This window comes from Lepidochelys olivacea (genome assembly GCF_965140295.1).
Source record: "Lepidochelys olivacea isolate rLepOli2 genome assembly, chromosome: 9".
Taxonomy (NCBI): domain Eukaryota; kingdom Metazoa; phylum Chordata; order Testudines; family Cheloniidae; genus Lepidochelys; species Lepidochelys olivacea.
The window spans coordinates 57,485,369-57,501,869 of record NC_140419.1 but is presented as its reverse complement, the minus strand read 5'-3'; the positions used below and the strand labels follow the sequence as shown (position 1 = coordinate 57,501,869).

The following is a 16,501-nucleotide window of genomic DNA, read 5'->3' as shown; positions in this document are numbered from 1 at the left end:
AAATAGCAGCCTTGCCCTCCAGTCATCTGAGCCAAAGCACCTGACGCATTGGGGAAAGGAGTCCTGCAAAACAAAGCTCAAAAGGTACAAGACAACAAACTCTTTCACCAGCCAGGCTGCACCTCCAGGCCCTGCTCCTGTAGAATCATAGAATCATAGAATATCAGGGTTGGAAGGGACCTCAGGAGGTCATCTAGTCCAACCCCCTGCTCAAAGCAGGACCAATTCCCAGTTAAATCATCCCAGCCAGGGCTTTGTCAAGCCTGACCTTAAAAACCTCTAAAGAATCTCCTTCCTTAGAGGTTTTTAAGGTCAGGCTTGACAAAGCCCTGGCTGGGATTATTTAACTGGGAATTGGTCCTGCTTTGAGCAGGGGGTTGGACTAGATGACCTTCTGGGGTCCCTTCCAACCCTGATATTCTATGATTCTATGATTCTAAGGAGATTCTACCACCTCCCTAGGTAACGCATTCCAGTGTTTCACCACCCTCTTAGTGAAAAAGTTTTTCCTAATATCCAATCTAAACCTCCCCCACTGCAACTTGAGACCATTACTCCTCGTTCTGTCATCTGCTACCATTGAGAACAGTCTAGAGCCATCCTCTTTGGAACCCCCTTTCAGGTAGTTGAAAGCAGCTATCAAATCCCCCCTCATTCTTCTCTTCTGCAGGCTAAACAATCCCAGCTCCCTCAGCCTCTCCTCATAACTCATGTGTTCCAGTCCCCTAATCATTTTTGTTGCCCTTCGCTGGACTCTCTCCAATTTATCCACATCCTTCTTGAAGTGTGGGGCCCAAAACTGGACACAGTACTCCAGATGAGGCCTCACCAATGTCGAATAGAGGGGAACGATCACGTCCCTCGATCTGCTCGCTATGCCCCTACTTATACATCCCAAAATGCCATTGGCCTTCTTGGCAACAAGGGCACACTGCTGACTCATATCCAGGTTCTCGTCCACTGTCACCCCTAGGTCCTTTTCCACAGAACTGCTGCCTAGCCATTCGGTCCCTAGTCTGTAGCTGTGCATTGGGTTCTTCCGTCCTAAGTGCAGGACCCTGCACTTATCCTTATTGAACCTCATCAGATTCCTTTTGGCCCAATCTTCCAATTGGTCTAGGTCCTTCTGTATCCTATCCCTCCCCTCCAGCGTATCTACCACTCCTCCCAGTTTAGTATCATCCGCAAATTTGCTGAGAGTGCAATCCACACCATCCTCCAGATCATTTATGAAGATATTGAATAAAACCGGCCCCAGGACCGACCCTTGGGGCACTCCACTTGATACCGGCTGCCAACTAGACATGGAGCCATTGATCACTACCCGTTGAGCCCGACAATTTAGCCAGCTTTCTACCCACCTTATAGTGCATTCATCCAGCCCATACTTCCTTAACTTGCTGACAAGAATACTATGGGAGACCGTGTCAAAAGCTTTGCTAAAGTCAAGAAACAATACATCCACTGCTTTCCCTTCATCCACAGAACCAGTAATCTCATCATAAAAGGCGATTAGATTAGTCAGGCATGACCTTCCCTTGGTGAATCCATGCTGACTGTTCCTGATCACTTTCCTCTCATGCAAGTGCTTCAGGATTGATTCTTTGAGGACCTGCTCCATGATTTTTCCAGGGACTGAGGTGAGGCTGACTGGCCTGTAGTTCCCAGGATCTTCCTTCTTCCCTTTTTTAAAGATTGGCACTACATTAGCCTTTTTCCAGTCATCCGGGACTTCCCCGGTTCGCCATGAGTTTTCAAAGATAATGGCCAGTGGCTCTGCAATCACAGCCGCCAATTCCTTCAGCACTCTCGGATGCAACTCGTCCGGCCCCATGGACTTGTGCACGTCCAGCTTTTCTAAATAGTCCCTAACCGCCTCTATCTCCACAGAGGGCTGGCCATCTGTTCCGCATTTTGTGATGCCCAGCGCAGCAGTCTGGGAGCTGACCTTGTTAGTGAAAACAGAGGCAAAAAAAGCATTGAGTACATTAGCTTTTTCCACATCCTCTGTCACTAGGTTGCCTCCCTCATTCAGTAAGGGGCCCACACATTCCTTGGCTTTCTTCTTGTTGCCAACATACCTGAAGAAACCCTTCTTGTTACTCTTGACATCTCTGGCTAGCTGCAGCTCCAGGTGCGATTTGGCCCTCCTGATAACATTCCTACATGCCCGAGCAATATTTTTATACTCTTCCCTGGTCATATGTCCAACCTTCCACTTCTTGTAAGCTTCTTTTTTATGTTTAAGATCCGCTAGGATTTCACCATTAAGCCAAGCTGGTCGCCTGCCATATTTACTATTCTTTCGACTCATCGGGATGGTTTGTCCCTGTAACCTCAACAGGGATTCCTTGAAATACAGCCAGCTCTCCTGGACTCCTTTCCCCTTCAAGTTAGTCCCCCAGGGGATCCTGGCCATCCGTTCCCTGAAGGAGTCGAAGTCTGCTTTCCTGAAGTCCAGGGTCCGTATCCTGCTGCTTACCTTTCTTCCCTGCGTCAGGATCCTGAACTCAACCAACTCATGGTCACTGCCTCCCAGATTCCCATCCACTTTTGCTTCCCCCACTAATTCTACCCGGTTTGTGAGCAGCAGGTCAAGAAAAGCGCCCCCCCTAGTTGGCTCCTCTAGCACTTGCGCCAGGAAATTGTCCCCTACGCTTTCCAAAAACTTCCTGGATTGTCTATGCACCGCTGTATTGCTCTCCCAGCAGATATCAGGAAAATTAAAGTCACCCATGAGAATCAGGGCATGCGATCTAGTAGCTTCCGTGAGCTGCCGGAAGAAAGCCTCATCCACCTCATCCCCCTGGTCCGGTGGTCTATAGCAGACTCCCACCACTACATCACTCTTGTTGCACACACTTCTAAACTTAATCCAGAGACACTCAGGTTTTTCTGCAGTTTCATACTGGAGCTCTGAGCAGTCATACTGCTCCCTTACATACAGTGCTACTCCCCCACCTTTTCTGCCCTGCCTGTCCTTCCTGAACAGTTTATAACCATCCATGACAGTACTCCAGTCATGTGAGTTATCCCACCAAGTCTCTGTTATTCTGATCTGTAAGTAATGACCAGCAATGCACAGTGGCTCTGCACCTCTCAGACACATAGTTCAGATTCAGCCGCTGTCTTCTTGGCCCAGTCCTTCCTGTCAGCAACCCATTCTCACCAGCTAGGCCTCAGCTGAGTGTCCAGTAGGAGCTGCCTGTCTGCACTTTTCCCAGGCCCCAGCTGGATTTCCCCCTCTTTCAGACCAAACCCAGTACCAGTCCAGAGGGGTGGTTTCCTGAGCTCAAGGCTTGCCTTAGCCCTTTCCAGCAGGGGACGGGGCTCTCACCCTGTCACAGTGAGTTGCAACTTGTGAAATGAAGGCAGTAACATCCTGTTGTGTCTGGCAGGTACAGGGCAGTGGCCTCCTGGAGCCGGATCCAGGGCATAGGGATCCCCATGTGGAAGGCAGTCGAGGTGATGCTGATCTGGGCTGTGGCTATCGTCCTGGCCGTCCCTGAAGCCATTGCCTTTGACATGGTGGAGCTGAACTATCGCGAGGAGATGCTCTGGGTCTGCATGCTGTCCTCCAAACAGAGCTCCAGATTCACCCTGGTGTGTACTCCACCCCTGTTCTAGTGATGAGGGGGCACTCCCCTTCTGGTGCTCACTACCAGCATGCAGATGGGAATGGATGGTGCACAGCCCCTCAGTGCCAGCAAGGCGATAACAGTACTGGGAAAAGCTCAGAAGGGAGTGGGCTCACATGTGTATCCGAGCTGCAAATCACAGGGTGGAGGTTGGATATGGAGTTTTGGTTCAGCCCATTGTGGAGCCAGAAGCCAGGTGGGATCTCGATCTAGAACCACATTCTTCTGAAGTCTGATGGTGCTCAGACCAAGGGTTTGGATTTGGACTCTTCTCTAAGCCCAGCCTCTCAGTCTGGAAGCCTGTGTAGAAATCAGGGTGTCTTTTGAGGTTCTTTGTACTTAGTGATTTCTCCTGGGTTTGAAATAAGAGCAACATCCCTAATGATTTGGGGATCCTTTTGCTTCTGGATGAAACCAGACGAGTGGGGAGCACAGACAAGTGTAAACATCTTAAAGCAAACTAAAGTGAAGGTAACTGGACTGGACTATCCCCTATGCATTCAGTACAGGGCCTGTGACACTCACTGGGATTCAGAGCTGGGCAAAATTCAGTGACACCAAAACATTTTGCAAATTTTTGCAGAGTTCACCAAATTGTTTCTCACCAAAAACCAAATTGTTTTACACCAAAAAACCCACAGACAAACCCTCAAACAAAACCCTAATCAGAACATTTTGTTTTACTTTCAAAATGTTTTGATTTTCTCTTCATAATTACTTCATTTCAAAATGTCCTTCAATTTTATTTTTAAAAAATTAAATGTTAAGAAAACCTCAAAATCAAAAAGAAACATTTTGTTCCCTCCCAAAATGCATTGTTTTGGCCATTTCAGAATGGCCAATGCACCAAAGACCCTGTTATTTACACAGCTTTACCATGACTAACATTATGGATGTTTACCTGCAGAGACAAGACGTGTTGAACTAAGCTGACCCTCCATTTACTTTTTACTACGGCTTTACAGAGCTGAGATCATAGTATCTGGGGATGGAAAAAATCCCTAATGAAGCATCAAAATGTATCCCCTTCGAGGACAGTATAGAGCTCTGCATGATATTTTGACTTGTGATTGCTTCCTGCCTCTGGGTGCTGTATATGATCTGCCAGAATAAGAAAGGGCTGCTTTTGGAAGGCAAATTAAACAGGAATAAGCCATCCTCTAACTATTTTGGACTAGGAGTCAGGACACTGGATTAGATGGAGCCTGGTTCTGCCCTGGGCTGGTTATTCCTGTTTCCTATTCATGTCCTTTCTGTTTTGTGTGTAGTTCTACAGGGATGTGAAGGACTGGTGGCTTTTTGGCTTCTATTTCTGCCTGCCTCTGGCATGCACCGGTGTCTTCTATACCCTCATGTCCTGCGAGATGCTGAGCAAGAGGAATGGCATGAGAATTGCCTTCAATGACCACATGAAGCGGGTGAGGGGATCCAGCCTTCTGCCAGGCAACCCACAGAGAGAGGATAGAGCTGCAGCACAAGAGACCATGTACTGGCCCTAGTCCACAGTGGGTGTGAAGTCCATGGAGGACAAGTCAGTGGAGTTATGGAAATTGACACTCGTGGAGGCCTGGGGCCACTAGCTCTGTACAGCTCATCTCTCAGTTTCATAGAGTTTAAGGCCAGAAAGTATCATCAGCTCATCTAGTCTGGCCTCCTGTATATGACAGGTCACCACATTGCACCCAGATATCCCTCTGCTAAGCCCACAGACTTTAGTTAGACTAAAGAATTTCCTCAGGTGACTAAACTGTTGTGTGCCACGGGCAGGGAACAGGAGGGACCGAGGTGGCACCAGTGCCCAAGACTCCCTGTGATGGCAGGGTATTGACTAGGTGAGACATGCCCAGATGATCCCAGCGGGCAAACCATGCCCCATGTTGCAGAGGAAGTTGAACCGCTCCTGCCGGGATCCCTGCCAGTCTGAGCTGTAGGAAACACCCCTCTTCTGCCCAGTGGTGAGCGTTGCCAGAGTTTGTCTGGTACAACTCCAGGCACTAGCATTAAGGCTGCAAACCAGTTTGACTTTTAATGGATTATGCTTAGTTGTATTCCAGTAGTGCGTAAAGGCCAGTGGCAACCAGGGTCCCTTTGGGCTAGGCATGGCGCATACCCACAAGTGCCAGTCCCTGCCCTGAAGAGTTTACAGTCTAAATAAACAAGCCAGGCAAGGGGGGCAGAAAGGGCAGATTATTATCTCCATTGGACAGAAGGGGCAGGGAGGCCCAGAGCTTCACCGGGGTTTAATGCACCTAACGCCCATTGAGGAGCTGGGCCTTAGTCCCTTTGTCTAAGATGTCTTGATCTCCACCTCCCCATGCCACAGTGGCTCCCCCGTTCCCTGTTACATTCCAGGACCACCCAGCCAATAGCTACAAATACCAGTACAAGAGCAATCATGCGGTGTTAGGTCAGGTCCCCAGCCCAGTCTGGTCCAATCTGACTGTCTTGGGGAAGCTAAGGCCCCCCAGTGTATTTATTATACCTGGGCTATAAATAGTCCTGTTTGTCTGTTATTTAAAGAAATGCTGTACAGGCAGTCCTTGAACTTACGACACAATTGGTTCCTGAAAATTGCGTCATAAGTCGAAATGTTATAACTTGGAACCACAATACACTCCATTGCGGGACCGAGCATCATTAAATCTAAACCAATTGCCATAAGTTGAATCAGGGGGCCAATTCAGAAGATTGTAAGTGCTGTTCATCGTAAGTCGAACGTTATAAAGTTGAGGCCTGCCTGTATTACTGCAGCAGCTGCACATTGCCAGTGGAGCTATCACTATGTTAGCAGGCAGAAGGGCAGGCTCTGGTAGCCTCATTGTGTGTTCACATCTCCCTTGAGGCAGCATAACAGACTCACTGCACAAGGAGAGGCTGGTGCTCAGCTTCCTGGCTTACTTCTGATGGTGTAAACTCCTCTGTCTTTGGCTGTGCGTCGGTAAGTAAGGGAGACCTCAAGCCTCATCAGTGGAGGCTCTTGTGGGCCTCACCTCCACTGCTGGCTCAAGCTCACTGTAGGCCTGATGCAAAGTCCATTGAAGTCAATGGGAGTCTTTCCACTGAATTCAGCATGCTTGGGTCAGGTCCTTTAAGTGTTCACTAATGCAAACATTGCTGACTCTGGCTGACCATAGAGTTCCTAGTCCCCACCAGTATTGTACTGCTTGTACTGTACCACCTGACCCCTCTGATCATGAAATCATGAACATTTCTGTGCTGCTGGAGACGTGTAAGGATTTAAGGGGTCTCCAGCCCTTACATTCCAGTGCTCTGCAATGATCATTCTGAGTGAGCACTAAATGCTGCTGGACGTGCCTGGGGATTTAAAGGACCCCTACAAGGGTTGTGCTAGTGGTGCTCTGCTCCCCTCCTCGGTCAGGCTCATGCTGAGTGTACACTCACCCACACTTCTTTACTTGTGAGTCTTAGCGCCGGGAAGTTGCCAAGACAGTGTTCTGCCTGGTGGTGATCTTCGCTCTCTGCTGGCTGCCTCTCCATCTGAGCAGGATCCTGAAGAACACCATCTATGACCAGACCGACCCCAACAGATGTGAATTGCTGAGGTGAGGACAACCCGAAAAAGACCCTCACCTCTGTATTGTACTTCAGTCTTGTGATCGCAGCGATATTAATACTGGACTCTGAATCCAGGCTGCCGACTGTGTAATTATCCCTGGAATGTCAATCACTGGTTTGTTTGTTTGTTTGTTTGATTGTTTGTTTTTATTTGCTCAATTTCAAGGTGAGATACCCTTTTAATAGCCACAGAAAGGTGGGGGGGGGGCAGATATTCCAGTGAGGTCCCATTATGGTTATGGTACGTGGGCAGGGAGCTGCTGTTATCAAAGAGCAAGGCACGTGTTTTGAGCTTATGGAAAGCAGGATGATCAAGGTAATCAGATGTTATGCTTCCAGGCATGAGCTGGTCACTGCAGGGGTAAGGAAGCAAATATTTCCCTCATGTCAGAGTATTGCACAATTGGCTAGGTGTGTTAGGGGCTTGTTTTGCTTTCCTTTGAAGCTCCAGTCACTGCTTCTTCACAGAAGCAGGACAGTGGGCTACACGGACCACTCCAAGTACACCCATCATTCTCTCTCCTCTCCACCCCCAGTTTCCTCCTAGTCATGGACTACTTTGGTATCAACATGGCCTCCCTGAACTCCTGCATCAATCCTGTAGCTCTCTACTTCATCAGCCGGAAATTCAAGAACTGCTTTCAGGTGAGAAACAAACGCAGCTAGCTCAGACTTGCTGCATGTGCCATGTGCTTGCTGTGGAGGCTTCTGAAGATGTCTCAGCTAGCAAGAGCATGAAGCAGGGTGTGGGCTGAGCTTTGGGAGGTGTTTATCATTGTAGTACAGAAGAACCTAGAGGTCCCAGGCAAGACTGGGACCCCATTTTTCTGGGTATGCTACATACACATAGTGAGAGACAGGACCTGCCCTGACAAGTTTACAATTGAAATAAATGAAACAGAGAAAGAGGAAACTGAGGCACGGAGTGGGTAAGTGACTTGGCCAATGGCACAAAGTGGCAGATTCAGGAATAGAACCTAGGTCTCCTGACTCCCACTCCTGTGCACTGTCTAGTAGTTTACTTCCTCCCAGTAAATCCTTAGAGGATGAATTCCCATTTGGAGAGGGACCAAAATCAAACGAATTCTCCCTAGCATCTCCACAGTGACCTATTTTTACGATGGCTCAAAGGGCTCCATTTTGGTTACTGATGGTCTTGCTCCCATCACGTGCTGCACTCAGCAGGGCTGTGAAGTGGAGCAGAGGGGTTCAATCTAGAGCCAGCAAGAACTGATGCTCCCTGCAACATCAGCAGCAGCAGCACACCATGCACTTGCAGGAAGCACTGAAATGTGACCTAAGGCACATGGGGAAACAAAGTAAAGTTTTACTTCTGGGAGAATTCAGCACACAATATTTTAAAATTCTGCGAAATTCTGCATATTTTATTTGTCAAAATAATACAATATAATCAAGCCAGTTTCAATTATTTTGGTAATTTATTTAAACTACAATACAATGGATAGAGAATGGGAGTGGGGGTGCATTAGAGGAAATCTAATAGTAATGTAGCGACATTTGACCCTTTATTTCGAGCTATTAGTCAACAAATATATGCAGCTATATGCTCAGTGTTACATCATAGGCAACTGAAGAGCAAGTGAGGGCTAGGGAATCAAACTCACAATTTATGTTGGCTACTGACCATCTCCAAAAAGGTCAACACCAAAGAGGTAATGGAGCACATTTTGATAGGAATTTTTTTCAGTCCAAAAATTTAGACCAATTCTTATCACTAAAGCACCATAAGCATTTGTAAGGCCATACTGTCCTTTTCACCACTCTGGCAATGTAAAGGAGCCTTAAAACTTTTACACCTGTTTTATATTCCTGGGGGAATTCACAAAGACGATGGGAACCGTTCACTAAGCAGGCAGGCTGCTACATTCTGCTCTGCCCCCATGCCTACCTCCTCAGAAACACCTCAAAGCCCTGCCTCTCCATACCAAACATGCCGCAATAGCAAGCAAGAGGGACAAGGTGTGTCTCTCTCACGCACATCTGCATAGCCCCCCACCCAATCCCATCCCAGCGGTGATTTACATCTCTACCAGCTGCTCTGGACGCCCAACCTGCCTGCGCTGCAGGGGAGGGACACATGACCGCCCTTGTGGGCTTCCCTTTGCTTCCCCATCAGAAGTCATTTTTCTGCAGGGAAGCAAAGAAATCTGTGTTGGACATGAATTCTGTGCATGCGCAGTGATGCAGAATCCCCCTTGGAGTAAATTTTAAACTTTGTCTTCCCCTGGCCCAGCAGTCAAAGCAAATGGCTCCCAGAAAATGCATGGGCTGAGAGCCCTTCACACAAAGGGTGCTGTGGTCTTCAGTGCTTATGGTGCCTGCAAGAGCTCTGCTTTATGCTGTGCCTTGTTCCAAATGGCTGTACATAACAACAAGAGCGTCACAATGCCCCGACCAGACTCTGTCTGGGAAGCTCAGCCCTTAAGGGCATGGCCCCTAAGACCACAGGGTCACCAAACAATATAAAGTATGATAAATTGAAGTCTGTTTCCAGATAATTTATTTCCAGATAATATATGTATTTATTCTCCCAGGCCAAGACCCTCCCAATCACTTACCCACAAGACCACCCTTCATCTCGATAGTAATAGGGGATATTTCACCATGCTTTATCCCATAGTCCCAGCTCCTAACCCCTCCCTATGTATCTCTTCCCAGTCCTGTCTGTGCTGCTGGTGCCAGAGACCAGCCTTGAGCAGCGCACCAACGGATGATAAGGGGTCTGTTGGGAAGTGGAAAGCCAACGGTCAGGAATTGGGGCTGGACCGAAGCAGCTCCCACTTGAGTAACAAGTACAGCTCTTCCTAAAGAACCATCAATCAATTGGAGAGTTCACTGCAAGAGCTGAAAGGAGTCATCCATCCCACTCACAGAGTCATTTCCTGGCTGGCTCTGAGTCACTTGCTTTCCTTTCACAGATCCATTGGAAAAAGCAGCAGAACTTCTTACCATTGACTAGGGTGACCAGATGTCCCAATCTTATAGGGACAGTCCTGATATTTGGGGCTTTTTCTTATATAGGCACCTATTATCTCCCACCCCAGGTCCCGATTTTTTACACTTGCTATCTGGTCACCCTAGCATTGAACCTGCCACTGCCAGGGCCTTGGAACCTCACTTCTCATCTGTTCCTTTATAATCATCTTTTTTGTTTTCCTCAAAGGACCTTTTGGGTTTTAAATCCTGCTGGAGAAGCCAAGTGACCCATGGTGCTATCTGTCTCCAGATGGCAAGGCCACCAGATGGGGGGGTGGGGAGGAGGGGATGGTGCTGTGGGTGATGTCACGTTTAAACTGACAAGGGACCAGTGGCGGAGGTCAATTCTGATCCTCCAAGCTGATATATTAAGAAGCCAAGGTGAAACCAAAGCAGCTGCATCACAGGCCCATAGCCTTCCCCTCTTTGCTCCTGGGACACCATCACTGGGGGTGAAATTCACCCTGGACAGCCAGCTAGCAGAAGTCCGAAACACCATTTAAGCCCTGTTTAAGCCCAGAGGGTACCTAGGAATTGCGCTGCCCTCTGCCCAGGGGTGAATTTCACCCTGCATGTTTATAGTATAACAACACAGTAGTGTATTTAGAATAGAGCTGCTTAGTGGATGTTATATTCTTAGTAGAAATGAGGTTAAGAAAATGTTCCTTTTTTGAAATTGTATCATACAAAGAAATGGGCTGCTGTAGCTTCTCCCCTCTCCTTTCCAGCAGCTCCTTCACAGTGAGAGCTGTGTCTGGTCACATTGGGGTTTGTAAAGGCAAGCACAGGAATGGCAGCCTTGGCTAGAGTCAAGGTGGGCCAAAACCAGGCACGGTTGGCTTTCATCCACCACTCAGCTCTGCCAACTTGTCCTTAATTGCTATCTGCAGCACCCCATGTTGCTCCAGTCCTGGTCCTCTTCTGAACAGGAAAGATCAGCTCTGCTGGGGTTATGCTATGAACAGATGCCAGCAAGCTCACTGCACTTGTCACCTAAGTTAGGAGATGAACTAGAAGTGAAAGGGAACCCTTGATCACCATTGGGTCTGAGCAATGTTGGCTGCGTACCTAGTTACAGGAGCACTGGACCGCATACATTCATAAAGTCTAAGGCCAGAGAGGCCTGCTAGATCATCTGTCTGATCTCCTATATATTACAGGCCAGAAAATGTCATCCAGTTACTCCTGGCTTGAGCCCATTGACTGCTGCTTGGCATAAGCCTGTCAATCAGAAAGACCAGTCTTGATCTGAAGGCTTCTAGAGATGGCCAAGCCACCACTTCCCTTGATAGTTTGTTTGTGTGGTTCATCAGACTCAGGGACACAGTTCAGAGATGGCTAAGGAAACCCCAGATGCTGCAAGAAGTGGTGCTGGAGATTCCTTAGGACGTGTTGGTCCCTCTCTTGCAGTACTGAAACAATGCTCCAGCATGGTGCTGCTGGTGCTGCCATTTGGCGGACTAGCCATAAACCCACAATTCTGCCCACTCGTGGTGGTCTATAGGCCCATCACTCTCCTTGCTAGCATCAGAGCTGGGAGCTCTCACTCACTGGGGCCAGATTCCAGCATAGTGTTTACGAGAGCTGCTCAGAATATGGTGAAGAGCCATCACTGACATAGCTGACCAGTTCAGCCAGGCTTTCACACCAAAGCTTCCACAAAGGAACAATCTGGCATTTATTCCAATGATGTTGTGAAAAATTTTATGGGGAATTTTCATGGGGGAGGAGGTCAGGTTTTCTCCTCCTTTCTTTCCTTTTCTTTTTTTGCTTCTTTGCCCTCTTTTCCATTCTGCCATGAAAAAAAAAGGGTGGGGAGAGTAGGGAAAAATGAAAAAAAATGAAAATAAAAATCCTAGTTTTGTTTCACTTTTGGTATTTTGCTTTACGCACACAGACACATACACTGACATGCTTTGCAAACATTTCCATTTTGAAAAAAGCCCAATTCGCAATGAGAAAAAATTGTTTGAAAATTGAGCCACTCTAGTAATTACAGTCTGCCCAGCTAAATGCCCATGATACTTGATTGGGCTGTTCTTGCCTTCACCTCCTAAGAGTTACACAGTGCTGCTGCTATTCTGTTCTCTCCTCGCCACCACAGAGGTGGCTGCAGTTTCATTGGTGGCTGAAATGCTCCGGGCTGGAGGGCACATTCTCAACAGCAAGTATTTTTAAATCATTATGATTTATGTCAGGGTCCTGGTATTTCTTATGCTTACAGGTGACCTGAGTGAGCGTGTGTGTATATACTTTATATAAACCCCAGTCTCTGTGTTCCTGTTCAGCATGTGATCTGACATCCTCACCCCCATACCACCCTGCATTAACCCCAAACAGGGTCACCGTCCCCACACTCTGGAATCAGAACACTTAGTGGCAGAGAGACTGAGCGAATCTTAAAACCAGAGAGAGCTGACTGATTAAATTGATCTCTCCACCCCAGTGGGTTATCAAGTGAGTCAATAGGCTAAGTTTCCCTAAACTTTGGTATATGGAGCAACCTAGAATTTCTAATGGGCCAGAAAAAGGGGCAGCTGGGGTTGGAGAGGGCAACCGCTGCTTGTGGGGGGAGAGGATCCATTGGAGGAGGGAGTCCTGGAGATTTGCTCCTGTGGGAGAGGAAAGGCCCGTTTGACAAGTCTGGAGATCATTTTCAGGTGACTTTGAGGCAAAGCAGGTGACATTGCAGGACAAACTGCTGTCAACCTGAATGGTAACGTCAGCACAGCAAACAAGCTGAAACCAACCCAGAAAGAACAGCAGACCCTTACCAGCATGTCAATTCCCATTGGGCTAGCACTTCCCAGCTTGCTAGCCTTCCTCCTGCTACCCTCTGCTCTTCAGGGCTTTCTGGCCATTGCTCTTCATGTCCTTGACCTTTCACTGGCTCCTTTGCTGGTTTTCAGGCAGTTCATTTTAGCCTGACCCTGCGATGCCTGGATCTGAGGGCTGCACTCAAGAACTAGAGCTGGCAGTGACCATCTCCCTGGCAGACAGGTCAGGGGAGCAGGTGGCAGGAGCAGAGAGGATGCCTCATTTAGGAATAGCGGCATTTCAGAATGCAGAAGGAGGGGCAAAGGGGGGATTAACTCACTTCATCAAGACAGTAACTAGGGCTATTTCTCTCGGTTCAAGAGAGACTTTGGACCATGGCAGAGGCCCAGATCCTCAAAGATATTTAGGCATCTAATTACCATTGATTTGAATGATAGTTAAGTGCCTAAAAACCTCTGAGGATCTGGGCCAAAGTGCTTAGCGCTTCAAGGGACAAGCATGGGAAGAGGGTCCAAGCCGCCTAGCGCTTGGAGCGCCGCCTGCTGGATGAGCTGCAGAGCGACAGATTGTGCAGGTCCTTAGCACTCAGCTGAACACTGTGCCACAGTGGCACAAGCGGGGTTTGCAGACGGAAAGAAATAAAAAATTCTGGGGAAAGAAGGAAGCTCATTAGTTTATAGCTGTAATTTTGCCCCTTCTTAGTATCTTCCCTGTGCAAAAATGTTGCCCGTACCAACTCAAAAGAGCCAGCCCTTATCACACCATCACATAAAGGAAGCACCCAGGGTTCCTCACTAACCTAGACCCTGGAAAGGGGCCTCAGCCAAGTCCTCCTAATGTTCAGTAGGCTGGCAAGGAATTTGTGCCTGTGACTCATTTTGTTCCACCTTTGGAGACCCCCTTGCTGCCTTGTGCCATATTGACATATTGGGCTGGAAGCGTGGGGGGACAGATGCACCCCTCCCGTTAATTTCAATGGGAAAGGTGCCTCTAAATCCCCCAATGCTGCTTTGAAGCTCTCAGCCATAAGCATTGAGTGGTGGCAGTAAATACACAGCATCCTATACTTTCAACAGCCACAAGCTTCTCGTTGGCACTGGAAGGAGAGCTCAGGGTGCTTTGCAGTGCTCGGACCAGACAGCCGTCAATTACAGGCACCCTGGGGGACTGCAGATCACCATATTGAACAGCCAGGCACAGAAGGGCTACAAATCCCTTGCCTTTTCATCCTAAAGGAGCTCTTTTATTCATTTCCACATTAACTGTTGCATGCAAATCAATGTTTTAGTTTTATAAATGTTTCAAATCTTTCAAAACAGCCTCAGATCCACATGTTATAAATATTGCAACAAATAGGCTGCTGCAAATTTATTCCAGCTCCGGATTCTGGTGGCTCCAGCCATGTTCTTGTTTAATGAGGGCCTCAGTATCCTTCAGCATAGCTGGTCCCTTGCAGCTCACTGGTGCACCCTCTGTAATTCTCTTGTCAAATGATCTCAAAGTTTATTTGGCCCAACAGGAAACTGTATATGCATTTTTTGAACCCTTTTGTATGATAGATGCATCTGAATGTAATTTCCCCAGCCTTAAAATATCATCTCTGGACTAAGACCAACCCCAGAAAACATTGGCCTGAATTATGGGCACCTGAAAACTGGAAGTTCCAATGGAAGCTATTCTTCAGCCTTAAGCTTAGCTTTCACTACCAGCAAAAATGACAATGCAATGACATAGACATCCCTGGAACAAGATCATATCTATATTGATGCATCCAGCTTTGAGAGGCAGATAGTATAATATAAGCATGTATGTAGCTATTCCTCTCTTCTCGTTGTGGGGAGAAAGAGAGGACAAGAAGGGCTTCAGAGCCAAATTTAGGGCTCAAGCAGCAGTTGTTATATCCTGACACCCTGAGATATCAGAGAAAGTCACCCGTCAGCTACCAGAAGCCAGCTGGGTTTCAGATCTTGTAAACTACAAGGAGGTTTATTCTCTGTCAGGTGTCCTCAGCTGAGCAATCATGGGATGAGCCTCTTGTGTGTGAGTCAGCTCCTGTTTGTGAACCCCCCCCGCCGAGGGAATTGCCTTACTGCTAACTAGGATGCTTATTTTTAACAATCCCCTTTCATTGGGGTTAGCAAATCTGGTGATCACGAGAGCAGAGAAACTGATGGCACCATCTAGAGGCAGGCTGGCCCTGTGCAAACACTCCCCCCTACACATAGCTCTGTCAAAGACTCACCAGGCTGAGCCCCACAAACTCAGTCCAGCTGCGGCTCAACTCCCCCTTTGAAATCAGGCCTCTACTAGAGAAAGGCTTTGCAGCCTGCCAGTGGAAAGTGCTATAGAAAAGCAAACTATCAACCGCAGCCCTTGCACCCCCCCAAGCCAAGTGCTTGACAGCTCCTTGTACCACAGTGAAACAGACAAGATGGGCCAGCTGTGGTGGAGAGAGAGGAGAGAATCTTATCACGAAACCCAGGGTTTAGTGGGTTTCTTGACCTTAATGTCTGTGAATGCAAACACACTACCAACCTGTCATAGGGCTCCAGGCCATCAATTTGTCTTGGAAAGAGCAATATATAGCAAATCATGACATGTTATGCCCTGTCTTTTTCTTCTCTGTATGTTAATAAAACATTTTCATGTTTGATAGGAAAGACTCTGGCTGTCTCTTATCATTGGGCAGCAGCCCTGGGAAGTCTGCTAAATACTTAATAGAGGGTCAACTGGTTCCCGTGACTCTTGTGTTCATTTGGCGACTGTAGACATTGCACACACCCCTCTAAACATGTTCCCCTGGGCTAGCATCTTGGCAAATATCAGCCATCAAAAGGATTAAGAATGGCTTCATTTATGACAAAATAAAGGCTAATGGCCCCACTGCTGGAGGGCAGCAGATAAACTTTAGACAACATTAGGCCACATTGCATTTGGTATATACTGCAGTGGGCTTGCTGAGCTCAGGCTGCAGGGCCCAAAATAGCTGTGTGGGCACTCAGGCCGGGGCCCAGGCTTAGAGAACCCCACACCCTCGCCAGGTCTCAGAACCCTGACTCCACTACTATTTTTAGCTCTGCTTCTCAAGATCTGTAAGCCTTAGTCAACTGATCCAGGCTCTGAGATGGTGCTGCAGATTTTTCTTTGCCATGAAGCCATACCTGTGTAGTATAGTTCCTTTGCAGACAGTGCTGCATTAGGTTACATGCAGGAGGTTTTCTGCAGAACTCTAAGAGCTAGAATCTTTTTTTTTTATTTAAGGAAAAGAAAACTTAATTTCTGCAGAAGCTGCTGGGTGCAGAGAAGTGCTGGTCCTGCGGGCAGACAAGCTACAGGATCAGTCCAAACACTGATTCTCCCTTAGATTGGAGCTGAAAACCCTGCTTTGATGGAAATGATTACAAAAATACAGTTTAAAGCTGAGCAGAAAGCCTTTTAGCCTGCCAGAGCCTGAGTTCAGTGTTGTCAGCTCCTCCTGCTGGCAATGCTAATGCCATGAATTCCTCGCTCTT

The 16,501-nt window shown here is 47.7% G+C and overlaps 1 protein-coding gene across 1 annotated transcript in view; it reads left to right on the top strand.

Moving 5' to 3' along the window:
• LOC311526115 (endothelin receptor type B-like) overlaps positions 1-15,601 on the top strand; it is a 33,330-nt gene extending 17,729 nt beyond the window's left edge. The window contains exons 4-8 of the mRNA XM_084638833.1: positions 3,399-3,603; positions 4,907-5,056; positions 7,068-7,201; positions 7,751-7,859; positions 9,894-15,601. Coding sequence (XP_084494959.1) covers positions 3,399-3,603; positions 4,907-5,056; positions 7,068-7,201; positions 7,751-7,859; positions 9,894-10,043 — 748 coding nt within the window. The 3' untranslated portion in view covers positions 10,044-15,601. The remainder of the gene's footprint in view (positions 1-3,398; positions 3,604-4,906; positions 5,057-7,067; positions 7,202-7,750; positions 7,860-9,893) is intronic.
• Positions 15,602-16,501: the final 900 nt, after the last annotated feature.